At 41.3% G+C, this 22514-nt stretch overlaps 1 protein-coding gene across 1 annotated transcript in view; it reads left to right on the forward strand.

Moving 5' to 3' along the window:
* shank3a (SH3 and multiple ankyrin repeat domains 3a) overlaps positions 1–22514 on the forward strand; it is a gene marked incomplete at its 3' end in the record, with an annotated part of 162246 nt that overhangs the window by 128864 nt on the left and 10868 nt on the right. Inside the window, exons 16-19 of the mRNA XM_080475300.1 lie at positions 16007–16082; positions 18345–18427; positions 19946–20070; positions 20336–20471. Of these exons, the coding sequence (XP_080331426.1) occupies positions 16007–16082; positions 18345–18427; positions 19946–20070; positions 20336–20471 (420 nt within the window). The remainder of the gene's footprint in view (positions 1–16006; positions 16083–18344; positions 18428–19945; positions 20071–20335; positions 20472–22514) is intronic.

Consider the following 22514-nt stretch of genomic DNA (forward strand, 5'->3'; position numbering starts at 1 on the left):
GCACATTCATAGTATATGGCCAAGAACTAATGACTTGAAGTCAAATGTAAAACATGATTTTAAAGATCTTATTTATTATTTATTATTATTTTTAGCTCCTCCAATTGTGTGTGCGTCACATAAATGCTGCTCATGCTGAAACTCTCAACCATACTGCTGTGGCGCACTTTGATGTAAACACCGTTAACTCTGTAAGGTGGGACGACGCCGGATTGATGTGAGCCGGTCCCTGTTTAGACTGTCATTTCATTAGCAGATGGTACATTTAGTTTGGTGTGGTCTCGGTGGTGACAACGTGCTCTGAAGTCTGCGCAGAATCATAAACAGGTATCATCAAAGCCATCTGGCAAAAGAAAAAAGTTCAATGAGATATGACATACTGCAGCAGGTACATCGGAAATAGGACAAGGACATTTTTTTTGGTCATAAATATCCTCCCCATTCCCGGTGTGTTTGTCATGCATCTCCTGGGACCTTTTTCTGGAGCAACTGGGGCATTTTCCTTTTTCAAAGGGTTGTTGAGGGATTGAGGTTACCTCAGAGTAGGTGTGAAGAGATGAGAAAGGCCAGAATCTCTAAATACCCCATTTAAATGCATTGTGAGGAAAAGATAGGGGAAGGTGGGAAAGAAAGGGCCAGATAGCAGAGGGAGACGGATGGTGGAGCATACTCTAAAAGACAGCAAAGTGGAGATGGCAGAGCGTGTCTTTCATAGACGTTGAGAGGAAAAGAAGGAGCGAGGGAGGGAGATGGGTCTGATATTGAGCCCCACTCACTCATAAATCCTGAAAAACTCTGAGCCCTCAGATACCCATTTCTCAGGGATTAAAAGTGTCTCCCACCTCTCCTGTCCTTCCTCTGTGTGTCCCTGTGTCTTTTTTAACTAATGTACTTATAAGTATACTCGTGCATAATGAATCAGAATGAAATTGCGCACTATATAACATATATTTAATCAACTGTTGATTAGCATGTACATTTCTGAGTTCACAAGGATTCCAAAATTAATCTCCTCCCCCTCTTCCCCATTGTTCATCAGTGGTAATACCACAGCAGAACAACACAGGATGACAGTTACATACACTGTGGGACACACACACACACACACACACACACACACAGACACACACACACACACACACACACACACACACACACACACACACACACACACACACACACACACAAACACACACACACACACACACACACACACAAACACACACACACACACAAGATTGTTTTTCTGAAGGCAGCCATTGAGGCGTCACTGAAGATAAGGGCAATATGTCTCAGCTTAGTGAAGCAGGAAAGACGGGCATTTTTAACAATTAAGTAGCCCAAATAAAATTGACCCCCGCCTCCTCCTTGCCCTCTCTACGTCGCAATGACTGACATTAGTACCGTCCTAACTATCTCTCCCTCCATCTCTTTCCTTTACTTCAGGTTCGATAGAGCTCTGATGTAGCAGGGGAATAGCAAGAAAATTGGAGCATGGTGGGAAAAGCTTTTTTTTAGTCTGTAAGAGGAGTCAGGAAGAGGCAGCGAGCACGCAGACGGAGAGAAAGAGAAAGAGAAAGAGAAAGGGAGCAGGTGACCATGTGAAAGAGGCCCTTTAAACCATCACAGACTCTCTCAGCTGTTATCTGTCACCACATTGCTCCTCTCTCGCTCGGCGCAGCCAGCGCTACTGGCAGTCAGTAGTTCATCTTCCACCACTGCTCGGGGGGACGGGGAGAAGGAGATGGCAACATGTGTACAAGTGGGGGGGAAAAAAATGAATGAGGAAAAACATGGGGAGAAAATGAAGATGAAAATGAATGATTCGTGATTGTATTCCATGAGTGATTGAGATCTGAACTATTTGCTGGTGCGCAATCATCATCAGTGGGTATGGGACTGCATAAAACAAACGAATGATCTGTGCTTTCCAGGACAGAGAGCCAAGCGGCGATCCTAATACAATTACCACAGCCTCACAGTAGTCGGACTTGTCTTTCTGAAATGAACAAAAATTGTTATGTGCTCACAATTTTCTTTAAATGTAGTTGATGTCCATCATACATAGTGGTGTAATGATTTGCAGTCCCGCTTCACAGCGACAATGTACCCCAGTTTGAATGGGAGTTGGACCTGCAATGTTCTCTGTGTCCAGCTGGCATGCTCTCCCAGTTAAGGAGTTGGTTTTCTCCAGGTACTACAGTTTTCTCCTACCTCCAAAAACATGCCGCTGGAGCTACTGGGTGACTCCAAATGGAGCTTAAATGTCAGTGCGTGTGACTGTCTGTCAGTCCATGTTTGCTCTGTGATGGACTGGACGTCGGCGCTCACTGGACTCTGCACTCACTCATAGCCAGGTTGGATCAAGATCCATAAATTGAACAAAGCAGTGTAGAAAATGTCTGGGTGAATTTATGCTCATTAGTCATTATTCTTTTTCTATTACTTCTCTTACCGCACAATTTACTTTTTTCATTACTCCTAGGAAAAGTGAAATAGCATCTTTTCCTCCCTCGAAGTCACACTGTGCTCGAGAGCCTGTGTGTGGATGTCAAGGTAACCACTGGCTAACAGCCTATTTTTCACCTGATTCTATAAGACTACATGTTTGGGATTTTTCTTTTTTTGGTCTTTCTGGGTTTTTTTGTCAGCCCGGCCTGAACAGAAGGATCTCCATACTTCCTAAGAATAACCTAAAATTTGGGGCAGGTGTCAGGGTAAAGCGTCAGCACCTGTAGCAAACCTCAGACAGTGAAATCCTGTCTCAGTTCTTGCCTTATGAAATAGAATGAATGGAAAGAAGATGACTCGTCTTCTAGAAGTGCATTGCTGTCTGTTTTTGTTTTTTTTGTTTGCTTTTTCTTTTACCTCTGCGGTTTCCAGCAATAGACTGACTACTGTAAACAATAGACTCTAGAATGGCTCATTGAGTCTGGGACTGTTTGACATAACCTAACATACAGCTGTCACCACAAGCAACTCCTGGTGATGGTGTGTTTTTCCATGAGCTCCACATTGTACAACATGGTACAGAAGTTACGAGGTTATAGTTTCAGGTGTTTCAGTTTGTTGAATCTAAGTATGAATTCTTTCAGCTCGCTGGCCGCTTCTTGTTGATCTGAGATTACAGAAATGTCTCCATGGATGTGATGGGATTGTTGGAGTTAGTAATTCAATGCACGAGTTATTAATGAGGATAGTAATGATGTTAACGTATCACATTAGCAGTCATTGCCTCGTGCACAATGTTGGTCATCAAATAAATAAAGCATGCTGAATGTATTCCCCGCGTGCCGATCCCACCCAGCTCCCTCCCACACGTACACACAGCATGCATGCTGGTCTGTGTCTGGGGGTTAACAGTAGATGTTTACCCGCGGTAATGGAGGGAATAATGATGTGAGTATGAACTGCTCTTCCCTTTCTAATGATGCTTACAAATTGCTACGCCACTCGTTTTGGCAGTGGGACTGTTAATCTGTTGGGATCCTGCACCCCCTCCAGCCAGACGACCCCTCAGTCCATATTGTGTTCAGAAAGACACATTTTCTCGAATGACTAATGAAGCCGTTTTCGCCAATTAGATTGTATGCCCTCTTTTTCTCATATTCCAGCCCTGCTGCAGGGTCAAACATCCTCGAGGAACTACACGCTCCCCGAGAGGACGAAAATGCACAGTATTCTCATTGATGGGATAAGAAGTCCTTAAATTTCATAATGGCATTATATCTTTACAAGCATGCAAACTTTGATTTGTCTTCCTTTTGTGCTCGTTTACTCCATTCTTTTGCTCTGCTCACACCACGGCACAGTTGAATGACTCACAGCCGCATGAATCAGCCCAGTCAGATCCAGCCTGAGCTATTTTTAGCCTGCCCATTAAGAAGTTTTGGAGTGTGTCTGCACTCTCCTAGAATGCTTAAACATCAGTGTTGCTGCGGTAGCTGAAACTGACATGAACAGAGCATCGTGGAGGGTAGGATGGAGGACAGAGTTGAGGAGCGGTAGGATCATGGTGCAATGGATTGACGAGGAGATCGTACTGGTCAAACATGAGAAGCTGTTTCCTATTTGTTATTAGGACCTGATGAATGCAGGTTTTTCTGTTATGGCTTGTTTATTGACAACAGTAAAATGAGAAAAGACTGATAATGCAACAATAATTCTTTTATGGATATTTAGGGCTTAAAAGACTTAGTCATGGGCTTGAATTGGCACAATTGTGAATAATATTTTGCCTGCTGTATTGCTGGAAATATTATTATTATTAGTCAAAGCTATCCATGCCCTGAAGAGCTTTGTTCAGCGCAGTCGTCTCATTAGAGAGCCATTCTGATTTACGTCTGGCTCAGGAAAAATCCCCATAGGAAAACTGGAGAAGGCAGTTCTGCCCACATACCACAACATGTTTACATGATTAAAAATCTAATACAAAGGCTTGAATGAAAGATGGATTAACTCTGTGTTTAATAAATTATGTCAGCCAGGGAGATAAGTGTTCGTGGAGCTCCGGGTAAGAAAGAGAGCGATAAAGGACAGCTCAGGTTACAGAACTAGAAGATGTTCCCAAAGTCACTGGGGACGGAGAGCCCCAAACAACGCCTGAAAAAACACAGGGAAGAAAGAGAAAATTAAACAATGCTTTTACTCTGTATCGCATCGTAATTTGCCCTTGGGTTATGAGTGAATTTTGCAGTGGTGGGCTTTGCATTTTTCATTTGTCGGTAGCCGTCAGTGAGGAGCAATTATGCCGCCTGTGTGAAGCATTAAACGCATCGCTCTGCTGTGAAAATGAAAAGTTTGAACTGAAGCACATCAGCTGCTGATCAGCTCTTTTTCTTGCCATGATGAAAGATGCAATGACATATATTTTGCAATCTTCAGCTCTATTTTTATGTCGCTTTTAAAAGCATTTAGTAGTTTTTGGATAAAATAGAAATCAATTGAAAATGTTGAGGGTTTAATCCTTCAAACCCCAAAACAAGGAAACGTGTTCAGGATAAATAAAGCCTCACATGAATCTTCCCAGAAATTATGAACTGTTTGTTCTTTTCTCAGGCCACGTTAACTGGGAAGCACAGACACAATTACTTTACATTTATTTGCTCTTTCACCTCTACTTCTCTCTACTCCAAAGCTGTTCCCTCTCACTGCATTTTTTTTTAGTTTGTAATGTTCATATCAAAGCCGGGCCCAGTCGTCACCCTTCACATCGACAAAGTCACCTGAACGGGATGAATATTAATTTTCTTCCTGTTCTAACAAGGCCAGTCACACCAAAGACATGCTGGCAACACCTTCCCTCTTATCGCGCCTTCCCTTCTGCTTGCTCGCGGAGACAGAAAATCACTGTTGTTTCTCTTCTTTTATTTTATAACCGTCTGTAAACCAACCGTGCTTCAGGCTTTAGCAAAGTGCTCAGTGACACTTCGACAGAAGCTGTGAAGTTAAGCATCAACTTTCATCCTTTACGAAGCAACATCAGGTTTCACATCAAAATCAACTTCAAATGTTCTCGTAACATTCATCCCTCATAATTATGTAATATTTTTGTATTTCTGGTTAACTTTTTTGATTTGGACATGGGATCTATTGCTTTCAGGTAGTGTAACAAACCATAAAAGCACCGCTTCAATTTATAAGGGGGGGTAAAATAATCAACCGGTTCGTGTGATTTTCTTGATCCTTGTGCAGTCTGATCTAAGCACCTGAAGAGTAGTAATTTCACTATGAAAATCTTCTGCTTTGATCCAAGTGTCCTCAGGTTCTCATGCCCACTGTGTCCGTCCGTTGCTGTAATTTATTACCAGAACAAAGTTTCACTTCATGTATTTTGCTTCCGAATCTTTCAGTCTGTAATTTTAGTGTTTCTGAAGGTTAAACTAAACAGGCTCGTGAAATAACAAAAAAAACATTTACCCTTCAATGACAAAGTGCTCTCATAGGGCTTTTCCACCAAAAAGAACCAGGAGCCAGGTCAGGGCTGGTGCCAGGGCCAGTTCTTAAATGAGAATCGCCGAAGAACCGGTTTTTTTTTCCACCTTTCAGAAATAAAGGGAAAGGAGCACCGGCCCGGATCGAGCTCCTGGCTCTTTTTGGTGGAAAAGGCCCATCACAGCTCCATAAATTCAACGGTACAGGCCCAGATTGCAGTGACTTGTAAAATGCAGATTGGGTATGCAAATGCTGACACAACAAAGCAGTGCATGTGCTTGCAAATTGGCACTTTGTTTCACACTTGTATGTGCATGCACAAGCACACGCTTTAGGTATTGTCTAAATTCTGTGTGGAGTCAGCAGATAGATTAGCATAGCCAACTAATCCATCTTATTGGAGAGCGAGAGAGAGAGAGAGAGAGAGAGAGAGAGAGAGAGAGAACCACAGATTGGAAGGCATGTCTTTGGTATTAAAGTTTAGCTGAGTCAGTGTTATGGACGAGCAGTTCAAGAGGAGTCCTGCCATTTAACCCTCTAAAAGTCTACACAAAGTGCCCTACAGAGACATAGCTCAAGGTGTGTGTGTGTGTGTGTGTGTGTGTGTGTGTGTGTGTGTGTGTGTGTGTGTGTGTGTGTGTGTGTGTGTGTGTGTGTGTGTGTGTGTGTGTGTGTGTGTGTGTGTGTGTGTGTGTGTGTGTGTGTGTGTGTGCGCGTGCATGCGTGCGTGTGGATGGTGTGTTTGTTTGTCCCCTCCAGAGTGATGGCCACTATCTGCACTTTTCATCAGAAGTCAGTCAAGTGTGTTGAGCCATCTATCTCTCTGGAGGACAGATCCATATCAAATCATAATAGATGGCACAGCTATTTGAACACTAAATCAAAGCAGAAGCAGGTCTGAAAGTGGCAGCGGAGGCACAGCACATTTGATAGGGGCTGCGCTGGGTGATAGCGGGGTCACATGCACATATACAAACATAAACAACCACATACAGACATGGACGGGTTGCTGCATTTTGGTAAAGTCCAAGTCTATTTCACAGTGCCATGACTGATCGCACACACAATTCACAGGCTGTTGTTGGTCTATGAAAGTAATCTTTAGACACAGTTGGTTGGATCTGTTTGTTCACTGCATGACTTCACATCTGTGTGACACAGATGCTGCAACATAAGCGCAATTTACCAAAAGCCTTAAAAAAAAGCCCCATCTGACTGAATGTTTGCCCATCACCAAGAACACCACATTATTTAGTACTGAGCATGTTTTGATATATACATTTAGTTCAAGCCAAACCTAGCATGCTTCTCTTTTGTTTTACAACAGAGTTATTCTCATTTTCTATGGACTCATCGGCTCTTGGTGAGCTGTTGCATCACCATTCATAATATCGTTGTTTCATGGCAATCTTGTATCATTTCTGTTGAGTTTAAACTCACTAGAGAGACCCATTTTTATAGAAATGCGGAACATTCACGTTTATTAAGACACATTTGAAGATTTAATACAGATTTAATCCATTGCTGTCTTGAAATCTCACGTGAAATAATCAGATTATGTAGCACCCAGCTTTAGGATGAGAAGTATGCAGAACATTGCTATGTGTTCCTGTTTCAGTACATCTGATGAGTGGCTCGCATGTTTCCAAATATAATTCCAAATAATCTGTTATTGATATTGACCAAGTTTTTGTGACTGAATAAGCAATGTTTACACTCCTAAAATCAGTAACATTATTGTTTTGTTATTATTGCATATCTGCAAGTGGACAGCAAAGAAGTCACATTAAAGTATACAAGCAGAGAATTACTAGAACTAAAGTATTAGTTTATACCACGTTTAAGTGTACACTGACGCAGAACAGAACACACATTTCACATTGATCAATCTGTGCCATGTCGAACTTATCATTGATTGTACTGATTTGTTGCTGAGCTTGATAAGTCAGTGTTAAAGACAGACATTTTTATTTTTAACGGTTCTGCTCTCCTGCTCCCTTTCCCTCCTATAATATGTAAATGTGCATCTGGGTGACTTGGCCTTCACTAGAAGGTGTGTGTTAATAAGCCACCGCTGTGTTTGAAGCTCTTGTACAGTGGTTGCTTCTTTTTGTCTGAATTTGAGTGAATTATTCAAAACTTCTTCCACTTTGATGGAACTGAGGTATTTATAGGCGTTGGTCTCTGCCTCTGACACTCACACAGTTACAACGAGCTCTCTGAAAGCTCTTCAACAAACCAACCAAATGGGAGGAGGAGGAAGATAGCAGAAAAAGCTGAAGTGAAATATATGCTGGAGTTGTTTGCTTCGGGCCAAACAACATGGAACATTAGGGCCAGTGACAGTCACGCACAGTTCTGTTTGCTACATGGTCATGGAGTCTGCTTGCGCTTCTGAAACAAAGAAAACTGTGAGTCTTTGAACAGGAAAATGGCGCTGAGGTCCTCTACAGACTGCGTTTGATTGTCTCGCGGCGAAGATGAGAGGGAGAGCAGCTCTTTCCGCTGATTCCGACGAGTCAAGGAAAAAGGTGAAGAGACAACCCTCTTGTCTCGACTGAGAAGACAGACCTGGAAAATGGACTGTTGTCCCATCATGGTGTCAGATCTGCCTGTGCTGTGCAGCAGGATAGACGGAGTGGTTACAGTGGTGAAAACAGAGCAGACCAACTCTGCGTTCTATGACCTGTTCTGGGGTAAGTCACATCACACCATGCACTCTCCTGATGGCAGCACCCTGCCTGCATGACTCGTGTGTGTGTGTGTGTGGTTCGGTTGTGTGTCAGGATGACATAATGTCTCGGATGACATAATGTCTCGGATGACCTGAAGCGGCCCCCATGTGTAACTGCGAGGAGCTGGTATCATGACTCAGCATGAGTGGTGATATAGTAGCACAGTCTGTCTACATGTGTACAAATCCTTCCAGTTTTAGCAGAGGAGTATGTTCACTACTGCACTGTCTCACTGGGACCGAGAGCTTCCTTTAATGCACTAAAAGAGAAAGCTTCTCGTCAGGAAAGACTATTTGACTATTTGTAGTATAAATGTTTTACAGAAAGGAACTCGTCGAAGGTCATCTTCGTGTCCACTCATTGTGATAATTGAGGGGCTCAGTGTTTCTCTAGTTCCTTTAGTTCGCACTGTCATTTACCCCCGCCTTGACTCAGCCCTTCCCTGCTCCACAGATGAAAAATGTTTTACTCTTCAACATTTTTTACTTTTCTATTTGTAGACTTTGACCGGAGATTCTCTTTTCAACATAGATGTGTCCCAATTATGAATTCCCTTTCCGCTATGAATCTTCCCTTCTTATGAATGAAATTCGAATGAGCAGGTGGTATTTTAACTTGTAGTTCTCATGCAAAATATTCATATTTCACACTTCATAGCTTTGAAGAACTCTTTTTTTTTTTTCCCCTTGCTAACATTATTAGATCTCATCTCCAATTTTATGTTAATAAAACCTTGTCTTCCATAACGAACCGTTCGTACTTGCAATGTCATAGTCTTAGTCTGTACTTTGATCAAAGAGCCTTGTTAGACTGTGCCTGTCCATACTAAAAGGAGAATATTGAGTTTCTATCTAGGAACAGTGTTTTTCCTCATTCACTCCGTTTGTCTGCCTGCTCTTTATTTCTACTGCAATGAGACCGTATTCAACAGTTATTTGATCTCAGTGTTTGTAAGGCGAGACCTTTTAATCAGCTGATGAACAAGATGATGCTGTTCAGCCTTGTGAAATAAATTGTGTTTATATCACACTGAATGATTGCATTCATTTGAATTATATAGTTCCAAATTACAAAGAGCTGCGTCCGTATACTCAGGACTACGGACTTGTCCATGGTGGGCGCTGGACCCCCCCAGGGCTGCGCCTTGTCACCCCTTTTGTTTGTGATCTTCATAGACAGGGTGTCGAGGCGCAGGAGGGCATCATGTGGGGGGGCCGGAGGGGGACGTCTCTGCTCTTTGCGGATGAGTGTGAAGCGGTTGGGATTCAGATCAGCACCTCTAAATCTGAGTCCATGGTCCCACTCACAGAAAAGGATGGTATGCCCTCTCCAGGTAAGGAGGGGGGGGGGGAACCTTGGCCAGGTGGAGGAGTTTAAGTATCTCAGGGTTTTATTCACGAGTGACGTGAGGAGGGATCGTGACTCTCTCAATCAGAAAGATATCATTTTTATTGGTAACAAACTCAATGTATGTGTTTGCTTCACACAAAAAAGTCAAATTTTAGTTCGACACCTTTGAACATCAAGTTTCTGTTCAAATTAAATTGAGCTGCTGAATATTGTGTTTGCTCTTCAACCTTTACATGCTTTCATAGTTGTCTTTAAAGTCGTTATGCAAGTCAAAACAATGGGCTCAACTGGGTTCAGGAATGTCCTTTCCAAATCTCTCTTTATGTTAGATTATATTTCTTTAATCATCTCGATCAGCTCAGCAATCTCTACACTGAAAAAAAAAGATTTGCAGTCATTTCCACAAACACAAAAATAATTCGTTGAGTTAATGTAATTTAATCATGTCACACATTTCCATCTATTCGTATTAAGTAGATTGAATCCCATTTATTCATATTATCTGAACAACGTGTATTCGAATGAACCATTTAACAACAAGAAACTCAATATGCTCATGTTAATCAAACATATTTCTGATATGTCAACTGAAAAACTGCATAGTTGATTTTTTTGAGAGGAGGATTTACTGTACATAGCATGAAAAATAAGTCAGATTTAATTGTCATTGTAATAATAATAATGATAACAATCTCATCAGCGTATATTTGTATATCTGTCTCTATGACTGTTAGCAAGATTACGTGGAAACTGCTGCACAGATATTGTCGGAACTTTCACCACAGATAGATATTAGGCCATGGAAGATTCCATCAAAGTTTGAAGGTGAGCAGGAAACATTTTTGTTTCTTAGTCCAGGCCATGATTGTCACTGATCATCCGCTCATAGAAACATTTTGTGACAAACACCAAAGGTACGTGTCCGACAGCTTGTCTTTCCAGTCAGTTTACCACCTTGTCACCTTTGACGTCAAATATTGCTTCCAGAGCACTGAAGCACCGTTTTCTTGATTTCTCTGTATGTATAGAACACATGAAGATCACGTTTATAGTATTTCTTCTGCACTGAGATTTCTTTTCATTTATTGTCCTCTTACTCACTCTCCCATTTTGTGAGGATGCCTAATTACTTCCAGCGATAACAAAAGACTGAAGTCCCGTTCTGGCGAGTGCACCAGGAAATCACTGTGAGACACGGGAAGATAAAGAGGAAAAATGAAATGAAGACGTAGGTATGTCCTCCGCGCTGTGTGGAGGTGCGTTAGGCTTGTGTCCACCTGTACGCTCCAGCAACTCCCTGTCGGATCCGCGGAGCGACAGATGACGGGCGCATTGTGTGACAGCACAAAAGAGAAAGAGAAAAAAAAAGAAATAGTCTCACTTCATTTTTTATTTATTTTTTTTCCCACAAGCTCACAGACTGTTTGGCGTTTTTGGAAGTTGTCGCACCAAAGAGTCCGACATTGTTCTGATTAATTTAAACACAGTTTTAGTACTGAAGGTGGTGAGGAGCCCACCCCGTACCCCTCGTCCCAGTGGGTTCAGTAGACTAACAAAGCATACAAAAAGAAATGAGACGCATAGAAAGCAGAGAAAACGGAGGAGGGGAATGAAGATGACGAGGTTTGTATGAGAACTGGGTGCGTGAGTGTGTGTGTGTGTGTGTGTGTGTGTGTGTGTGTGTGTGTGTGTGTGTGTGTGTGTGTGTGTGTGTGTGTGTGTGTGTGTGTAGTTGTTATCAGCTGTAAAACAGCATAGGTTAATTGTCATTCTGCAGGGCTCACACAGAGAGAGAGAGAGAGAGAGAGAGAGAGAGAGAGAGAGAGAGAGAGAGAGAGAGAGAGAGAGAGAGAGAGAGAGAGAGAGAGAGAGAGAGAGATGTGGCTCTGGCGTCCTTCAGACAAGGACGGTAAAGGTATCACAATCTGTCCAGAAAAGGGAAGCACCGTGAGATCCCAATGGAGACGTATAAAACACAACTCTGTAACGTGGTCGCAGGACAATAAAAAAAAAAAAAAAAAAACTTGACTCATAACTGAATTTGCTAAATATGCTTCCATCGCTGTTATAACAGAATGTGTTGACAGCCATCACTCGCGAGAACCGACAAACAGCCCATCTTCACATTTTTATGGACGAGTTATCACTCATAACACAAAAATTTAAACAGTCATTACCACCTTCAGTCACGCCAAGTGTTTATCTCTGAGAAAAAAAAGTGTTGTGATTCATATGAAATGGAAGTGAGGGACAAACAGTTTGAGCTCTAATATTTTTTAGGTCAAAACAAAGTGAGGACCAAGGAAAATACATATTTTGCCATGTACATTTACATTGGCATAGAAAGTGTTTTTAAAAGTGCTGCCGTGGCCAATCACTATCTTGCATAGAAACATAAAAAGAGTCGTTACATTTACTATAAAAAGTCTCATGTGACCAGAAAAATAAATCAAGTTAGAAATATCTGGAATCTTACACTATTAGAAGATGTTCTCTGATTAACAACAACAACAACAACAACAACAACAACAACAACAACAACAACAACAACAACAACAACAACAACAGCACATAATCAAACTATTCGTACTCTGTAAGAGGTATTGTTCCTTCGGGTAAAACAGGTCGCCTTTCAATTTAAAAGGTTTAATGGTTCGATCCTCCATCTCACCTCTTCCATGCATCAAAGTGTCCTTGAGCGAGACACTAAAGTTTTCCCAGTGGAGGTCGAGCACCTTGCATGGCAGCCATCTCCATCGGGTGAACGTGACTAACAATGTAAATCACTTTGAAACTGCTGAAACAGCAAAAAACAGACTACATCATTGAAGTTCGCACACCATTTTTCATACTTTCTCAAGGGTGTTAAGATAACATAGAAAGTACCTGAAATCACTTTATACAACAACATAAATACTAAAAGGCCCTAAGCCGAGTCTCATCGCACCTATTTGCAACAAAGAACCATATACTTTTAACTTGATTAATACACGGCTAATACTTTGCCATACTCCATTTGTATTTCTTTTTACATACAGGATGAAGAGGTTCAGCTCTATATGTAAATACAGTCCTCATGTATAGTGAACTTTCTCGTGAATTTTGACCAGTAGGTGCTCAGAGAACATCGGCAACCTTGAGAGCACAACACGAATGACAAGAAAGCTTTTGTGCTTCATTAAAAACACATTTCAACCTCTTTGCTCACTTGTTTCCAATCAAAAATGTGAAGTACATTTCTTTACGTTGCAAGAGAGTGTTCCTCCCATGAAGAAACAACAAACTAAAAATAAAGTGTTTTCAAAGGAATACATTTACACTTTACACTAACCTTGAATAAAGCTAGTATCCGTGTCCATCCAGCGACTCATAAAAAAAGATTCTCTTAGACCAAATTTAAAACAGCCAATTTCTATGCGGTGCACAAGGTGTTTCTCAGAAATCCATTACTGACGACTCTGTTTCTGCCACCAGATGTGGATCATTGTTCACTTATTAAACTGCATTCTGAGCCAACCCTTGATCATGGAGTGTTTTTTTTATGAGGTAACATCAGCTGATGGCCTTGTGACTTTTGCATTTCTATAATTGTGCTATCCTAACAAAAGTGGTGCTGGGCAATGATTACATTTTATATTTAAAATCACTTAGTGCTTTAAAACAGCAGTTTTCTCTTTACAAAGTAGCTGGTGAAGTACGACTGAGAAAATAAGCTTAAGAATTACAATACTCCCAAAATTAAAGTCAACTTTTGTGCCACATTAATTTTAAATGTGTTTGTTATAGACGAACGAGTTGCCAACTGTATTTGTATGCAGTTTTTTTCCTTTCCTGCGTGAGTGAGTGAGATAGATGGAAGTAGAGTTGAGGTTATCTGTACGATCAGAGCTCTACTTTAGGTGCTTCTGGGCTGTACAAAACACTTGACAGTGGTGATGAATGAGCCGATTTTCACATTTTCAAACTGCATCTGGCATCACATGATGCACGCACGCACGCACGCACGCACGCACGCACGCACGCACGCACGCACGCACACACACACACACACACACACACACACACACACACACACACACACACACACACACACACACACCTTACTGTTGTAATGTTGTGGTATGTACATTCATTCTCACCAGCTCTCGGTATTGTTCAGCGTTTGACTTTCTTTTGGGTTCTGAATGTTTTTCGATGAGCCTGAATGAGGCTCGGTGAATGAAGTGTGCGTGCGTGCGTGCATGCGCATGTGTGTTAAAGCTGAGTGACGGTTGTAAAAGATAAACTCTGGGCGTGTATGGGATGCTGAGCGCTGATTCATCAAAATTTTCTCCTCAGATATGCCTTCTTCTTTCCTCTCTACTCTCTAACAGCGCAGACAAAATACTACGTCTTTACACACCAGAATGGGCATCAAGGATGCTCCTGACCCACACAAAAGGCCACCCACCTGTCCCCGAGCTTGTCTTTTATCCTTTAACCACCACTGATTCATCTATTTTACTTTTCAATCAAGTCCTGAACAGTTAAATAGAAAGGTTCAGAAGAAATAAAAGAATCGTCAGCAAACAGCAAACAAAAGTTGGTCTAACAAATAGAAGAGAAGAGACGTAAAAAAAAAAGAGAAATCACTAAATTAAGTGTTGTGAGGGGGAAAACTGCACGGGGCAAAAGAGAATGAGAGATAAAAGAGCGGAGAGGTTGGTGAGTTAAAAGTTGAGAGAAACCTTGAAGAGAAATGCTGAATCCGTTTTGCCGAGCTTCTGTTTGTGTCAGTGGGTGAAGTTATCGGAGCTTCAAGTTGTCCTCCGTTGACAGGCTGTCACTCATGGACACTGTCAGATGGGCGGGATAAAGGAGGGTGGCAGCTACTCTACCTCTGCTCACTCACTTTGATGTCTTTCCATTTTTCGCTTTGGGAAGTCACTTTGTTTTTCCAATGTTTGATATATGTAAAGTGATTTCCATGTTTTTACCTAATGATATTAAAACAGACAAAAAAAGTTTTACCGGTAGGTCAAGTGACTCACACACATCATCAACTATCGTGCTCCTTACTTTCACAGCCCCACTTAGTTGGAAATCTGCTCGAGGCCTCAAAGGGTCACACTCTGTGTAGTCAGCAGATTGCATTTTATCAGGGATGTATTGTGTGTTATTGGGAAGGGGGGAAGGCATCGATCTCCATCAGCACTGCCACACTGTATTACACTCTGACACGCTTTATTAACTGAGCACCCATTGTGCGGCATTTGTCATTAAAGAAACCGCTTATAAGCTAAAGTATGCAATTATTTTTGTGTTTAAAAAAGAAAGCACGGAATTACCCTAGAATAATTATAGTCTGGTAGGTTATGATAAATGAAGCATGCTAATGATAATTCCATCGACGTGGCAGCTTAATTCTTGTCTGTGCTCACAGATCTAAATCGTTACTAACATTTTTGTTCTAATAAACTAAGAACAAGGACAGATAACGCTGACATTTTTGGAATTTCTTTGCATTTCCTGAAAGTCACTAAGCAGAAATAAAATTACTCCAAAAATACAATGAAGTACTTTCTGGACGAATTTAAACATGATATAGTTGAAATATGTGGAAGTCAATATCATTTATTTATTACTGTGGTAAATGCCAAAGTAACACAACACACCAGTGAATATGGCTGACCTTGCTGTGAGACACCGTACATAGGCCTCAAGCATCTGATACTTAGTCATAGTAATAATGTACAAATTGTGGTCCATTCTGTGAGTTGTGTACTTTTTTCCAGTCAATAAATCAAAACTCGTAATTTACATTTGATTTTCTGAATAAAACCTCTGATTAATGATAATAACTTTAGCAACTCTATTCGACCTTAACAATAGTTTCAGATCTTCTGACCGTGATTTCAGAGTCATAAGATGATGGGGGATTGTCATTCAAAAACCTGGAGACTCCAGATTGTCTGATTTGATTAAAAGGATTTTGATCTGTTTTGCAGAAACTCGGGAGGACCGCACTAAGAGACTGTTCAGACACTACACTGTGGGATCTTACGACAACTTCACCTCATACAGGTACAACCTTTTGCTCTGCCGAGCATGCTATATCAGGGTGCAGTTCATGTGCGGTAATCTCTTCAGGCCTCGGTCATGTCACAGACGTCTGAGCAGGGTTCATAAAGTCCAGCATGAAAAGCTAATGGAGGACAATGGAGCTGCTGCCATCTAAAGGCATTAAGCTGCCAGTGCATGTCGTTCTAGTTCAGAAGTGCTCTTCAAATTGTACAGCGCAATGGCAGTATTTTTTTTATTTATTTGCTTTAAAGTTTAGTTTCTGTTGTCCTGGAATTGTTTTTTTTTTTTTTTCCCTTTCTGTGTCCCCAGTAACATCATATCAGTTTTTCTTGCAGAAAGCCGAGCAGCTCTCCATGCACTTTTTTGATTGAATGTTAATTTTCACTTTTTTTTGCCACAGTTTATCCGTTAGGTTGTTCCTAAAAGCATTTTTCTACTTTCTTTCTCACCCTTCTCATAAATGCCAGCTTCTTTGTTTTCTACATTTTAGCCACATTAAAGGTCATTTCTGTCACCGAAGCTCCAGGCCAGTTGAATTAACATAACTAAAGCCATTAACCTGTGACAATCTACATACACAACACATTGTATATATTATAATTTAGGAATGGTTTGCCATAGATGTGGCTGGATATTAAATACTCATCAGCCATTTCATCACATATATGGACTGAAGTGTGTCTGCATGAACTGGCAGGTGCATTCGACACTAAGAACACCAGAGGCTTGAGTAGATACATCATTTCTTAGGTGTGAGTTGCATTAAAACAGAGTCATGAACATCAAAAAGAAAAGAAAACATCCAACATTTGGAACCAGAAGTGCTAACTTTGGAGGGGTTTTTTTGTTTTTGGAGTTATGTAGGCGGATAGAGATTCTGAACAAGGACAGTGCATTAATGCAGCATTTCGGGCCATGGAGCAGAGACGAAAGCACAGAGGACAAAAGGGTTAGGATTCAAACAAAGCGTCGTAGTGACGCTCAACCAACACCGTTTAATGTGCATAATGACTACTGCAGAAGTAGATAGATAGCTTTTTATGAAACCAAACCTTTGACCTCCCTTCTGCAGAAAGGTTTGTTATGGGTCTCCTGGCTCCAGCGGCAGGAGCTCTGTGTTCCCCTGGTAAGTCTGAAAGAGTGAAGTGTACCTCAACTAATGACGCTGCGGCAAGCCACTGAATTGCAACTTGAACACAAGGCCTCCTTATCGGCCAGGACACACAATGCTACGACTCCCCAAATGTTATGAAACATATGTCTTTTATGATAGTGTACCTTTTAGTCTAACTCATTTTACACACTGTGTAGAAAGAAAATTAAAGACAGGTCTAATGATTCACACCTGAGGTGAGGCCTATTCAGGCAAATTTTTAACTACTCCATTTTATATTGAAATCTTTGCTTTACTGTTCAGCCTCAGGCGTGATACAGATCATTTAATTAATCCCCTCGTCGCACACACGCTCTTTGACCATCATAAATTTAGATTACCCCATTATTACTTTTAATATGACCAATCCCAACCTCATCTGTTCACTGAGCAGACGATGGTAAAAATAGTATTTTTCACTCACAATAACATTTAATCCTTATTTCCACGTTGCTGTTAAACACTGCTTTGCTCACTTCTTGACTAACTCATGTATGCACGGCTTGACAGAAGAGGAAGAAGAAAAAGAAAACGATTCCGCACCACGAGTTATTATCATCTACCAGCACCCACCCCTGAACACTCAGGAAGATCAGACAGTGATGAACTGCTCTCTTAGTTTTGCGTCCTACTTCCTCTGTCATTAGTCAGGGCGCAATATTGCATCTGAGCCATTTCTGTCAGTTTCCTTCACAAAAGCCCTCAACAGAGAGGTGCTCTCAGCTCCAGTTTCATCTGAAGAATCAGCCCGAAGATTGATTCTCTCTTTGGTTTTGCCCCAAAGACACTTCAATCACGAGGACTCTCTCTCACCAGCACACTCTCCCTTGTTCCGAGCTTCTTTACCTCCGTGTTTGTGTGTGTTGCTTTACAAATACTAATACATCTCTTGGGAATCCGAAGCTGTGTTGTCCTGCTTGCCTCTTAACTTGATTGAGAAAAAAGTCGCGTGCGTGCGTACGCGCCTGTACCTCCTCAACCCCCTCCTACTGCTCAGCCCCCACTGACCAACCCCCTTTACTCTCCTGCCCTCTCACTTGCCCCATCTCTTTGTGTGTGATGGTGGTGTTGGAGTCATACCTGCTGTCCTTCTGCTCTTTCTCTCACAGTGACTATATCATAGAGGAGAAGAATGCTGTTTTACAGAAGAAAGAAAATGAGGGGTTTGGTTTTGTCCTGCGGGGAGCTAAAGGTGAGCTACACGCGCACACACACACACACATGCACGTACACACATACACATACACACACATATACACGCCTACCATCAGCAGTCAAGTTGCCTGCCTCTCTGTTTTCAGTGTGCATTAGGGTTTGGTCTGAGAGGTCATTTGCTGTTCTGAGTCACGGAGTATTGCTCAGTCTGTATTGTTACTTTGTGAGTCAACAACACAACCAGCTTTGGTCCACACTCAGCTTGTGTACTCAGATGCACCCAGGCTTCTGGGTGTGTGTGTGTGTGTGTGTGTGTGTGTGTGTGTGTGTGTGTGTGTGTGTGTGTGTGTGTGTGTGTGTGTGTGTGTGTGTGTGTGTGTGTGTGTGTGTGTGTGCGTGCATGTGAATGCATGTAGCCCCTTTGGTAGCGTCATTCTTGGCTGAGCTGTCAGCGAGCTGTCCCATCTGTTCCCCACACATGGCATTGAGTTTTAGTAGAGGCACATTGCTCTTTCCCCTCCTTTCTTATTCCTCTAATTTTTTGCTCACTTTGTCCCCGTTTTGTTCCTCTCTGTTCTCGGCCACGTTCCTCACATCCTTCCTGTTTATTTCTTCTCCAAACATTGTCATACTTTCCGCTTTTTAACTGAAGTTGCCTTTCTGTTCGTCTTCATTGCCATACTTCAATTCATTTTTCTCATTTTCTCACAATTCATTTTTCTCATGCACGTGCCAGCTCCCTGCTCCTTGTTGGTTTCCATGGCAACCATTCTCAGGCACCTTGCCGGGAGTCTGAGTGTGCTTTACTGCTCCATCACTCACTCCCATGGAACTTGGCTCACCCCGCTCCCTTGTTTTAGTCGTTCTTTTACTCTCATGTAGCCCAAAACACACACTCGCATACTCAAACACAAATGCATGCACACATGCACACGTGTGCACACACATGCAAAAATTGCAGTTCACTTAGTGGTCCTCTGAGAGCTCTCGTGTGTCAGTGATTTAGTTGGATTTGTTCCAAGATTAAATGGAGTTTGTGATAGTGCACTCACTTAACAAAGTCTGCCTGTGTACTGTATGTGTGTACTGTATGTGTGTGTACTGTATGTGTGTGTACTGCGAGGACATACATTCAACTGGACTATACCACGGAGACCATATGTTTGCATGGTACTGCCTGCATTAACAATATTGTTTGGATGCAGCAGGAAGCACCAGCATACATCCAGTGTTCCTGCTCAGACACTGTACCTTCTGTATCCATCTTTAATGAACACAAGTAAACACAGAGCAACTTTATTCATTTATTTATTTTGGTAAAGTTAAGGTTGAAAAATGCATTACTGCCTTCAAGGAAATTAAAATAGAGCAAATTTAAACCATCAATTGTTTTCTAAATATTCTTTCAGCATGCAATGAACTTAATGTTTGTGATACGACTGCAGTCTCTGAAAATCTCATTTAGTTTTGACGCTGAAATGAATCAGAAACTATAGATTGTAACTTGCTGTTTTGATGCTGGTTTTAGAATTAAATGTTTTGTTTTTTTTCTCAGCTGAGACTCCCATTGAGGAATTTACACCCACCCCAGCATTCCCTGCCCTCCAATATCTGGAGTCTGTGGACGTGGAGGGAGTGGCCTGGAGGGCTGGCCTGAGGACGGGGGACTTTCTCATTGAGGTAATAAGGACGGATTTTAATTCAATGTACATTTGCTTCATGGGCTGAACACAGAGTAGATGTGAGACCTTAGCACATGCTTAAAAGGCCTGTTGAGGAGGTTTGCAACTAACGTACAGTATATGGACTCTAACAAAATAGACTTTAAAATTACATATTGAAGAAAAATAGGATTCATTCAAATATCGCTGTGACTCGTGCTGTAATATCAGAAACACTGTTAAAAACTCTCGGTCTTGTTCCTCATTCTGTCTTTGCTTCTCAGGTGAATGGGGTGAATGTAGTGAAGGTGGGACATAAGCAGGTGGTGTCCTTGATCCGGCAAGGAGGCAACAGACTGCTGATGAAGGTGGTCTCTGTCACACGCAAACCGGAGTCTGAGGAAGTTGTTCGCAAGAAAGGTAATGACAAAAGGTGCAAATTTTGCAATTTCAAGTCCTTTCTCTTTCAAAAATGAATATTCATTGATACCTACAAAATATCATTACTTGGATGTAAAGAGTTGAATGTTGATAATGAAAAACGGCTGGGTGTATGTCACAAAAATGTATGTGCCCAGATCATGCGACATCACATGATTCACTCTGTCACATGATAACCTCACAGGTGCATTTTCCAAGAACAGGCTTAACCATTATTTACTATATTATTTTCAATGACACATTCAGTGAATGGCTTTAATAAAACATATTGTCTCCCAAGTTCAAGGCGCTTTTGATTCCTCATGCAAAATATGTAATTTTATAATAAATGTATTTTTTATTACACTCATATAAGTTGGATTTATGCGCAGAAAGAGATGTGTGTTTCTGTTGTCTCGGTGATTTCTACCACCCTGTTGTAAACTCGTGTAGTTTCCATGTCAACCATAGCTCGCCATTACTCAGCTCCCACACTGCCCTGGCACAATGACCTCAGGACTCTGTGTACTGCAGTTGTGTGTTTTTATGTTTTGTTCCATGTGGCAAATGGTACCTTTGTCATGACGTCTGAGCTCGATCTAGTTTCATTTGGCCAGTTTCTATCAACTCCATCCGGTTACAGACGGTTGTTGATCCCATTTACTCTCATTCTGTCTGTCTTTCATCTATATCGTCTTTCTATTTCTTATGACTTGTCCATACACCTCTTGGTAAGACATTCATAAAGATGTACAAATTAACATCTTTTGATGAAAAATCTGACTTTAAAATGAAACACACACAGGTGTTTTAACCTTTGAACTCTCCTGTTGGGGGTTTATTTAGCAGATTGAGCTCAGTTCTCCAAATGTAATTTCAGTAAAAGTGATTTTTCATTAGTATTACTGTGAGTTCGATGAAAATATTACTCTCTCTCTCTCTGTTTTGTATATTTAGGGAATACTCTATGCCTATATTTTCTACAAAAGTGGAAAGAGAGCTACTTAACGTTGTAATTTACGCTTTCATTGAGGGCCTTCACCTTTTGGGAGTGGCCTAACATTGGTGCTGGCCACCCAGCTCAGTTATAGCCAATAAACAACTGGAATAATGACACTCCTGATTTTGTTTGGATCATATTCAGAGGAAACTCTGAAAGACGCTGATTAACATTTTGAAGTTAGCGGCTTGGTCCCTGGTTCAGGTTTTGTTTTTATGTGTGTTTGTTTGTTTAATTGTTTAATTGTTTGTTTTTGCTAAGCAGTGCAAATAAGTTACTGGCCTTACCCTCATGTTTAATGAAAAAAAATTGTTTGTCTAATTATTGAAATATCTTTTAAAAGAATGATCCTAATAGGTGTGTTTCCTAAACGTAAATGATTTCATTACCTACATGAGTGCACTGTTTTTCAATAATGATATTGTATAATTTGCAAGCATATGTACACAACTTGATTTTTTTCGGAAAAAAATCATATATATATATTAATATTAATGTAAATCACATGATGGGTGGTAATGAGACACGAGTGTGCAAACAGCAGAAGACTAGACAGGGTGTATTTGGTTCTTTCAAACTGAAAGAAAAAAAAAATCACTCCTGTTTCAAACCTTTCCATAATGTATTTTTTTTGTCCACAGTCTGTTTTGAGTGCCCTATACTAGTGGGACTTAGTCCACATCTTTTTGCTGCACCTTTACACAAATACACAGGCACATGCTGACACACACAGGCTGGCACACAAACACACACTCTCTGCACCATGCATGGCCTCACTACTGCCACCGTTGCTATGGTGACTACACTGCATGTTTGAATTAGGCATTACATTACAGCAACACCAACTCTCTCTCCCTCGGAGTCTGTGTCTGTTCCTCTCGCTTTCTCCATCCTCCTGCATCTCCTCTGCTCCTGTACCGGAGTGTGCAGGCTGTTGAGGAAAAGAAGATGTTGGACATGGATAATACCCAGGATGGCGGATGTACACTAGATCTGCAGCTGCTGACGACAGCATGATAGTTATGCTCCACTAAGGCATTTGG

Source organism: Lipophrys pholis (assembly GCF_963383615.2).
Source record: "Lipophrys pholis genome assembly, chromosome: 11".
NCBI classification, from domain to species: domain Eukaryota; kingdom Metazoa; phylum Chordata; class Actinopteri; order Blenniiformes; family Blenniidae; genus Lipophrys; species Lipophrys pholis.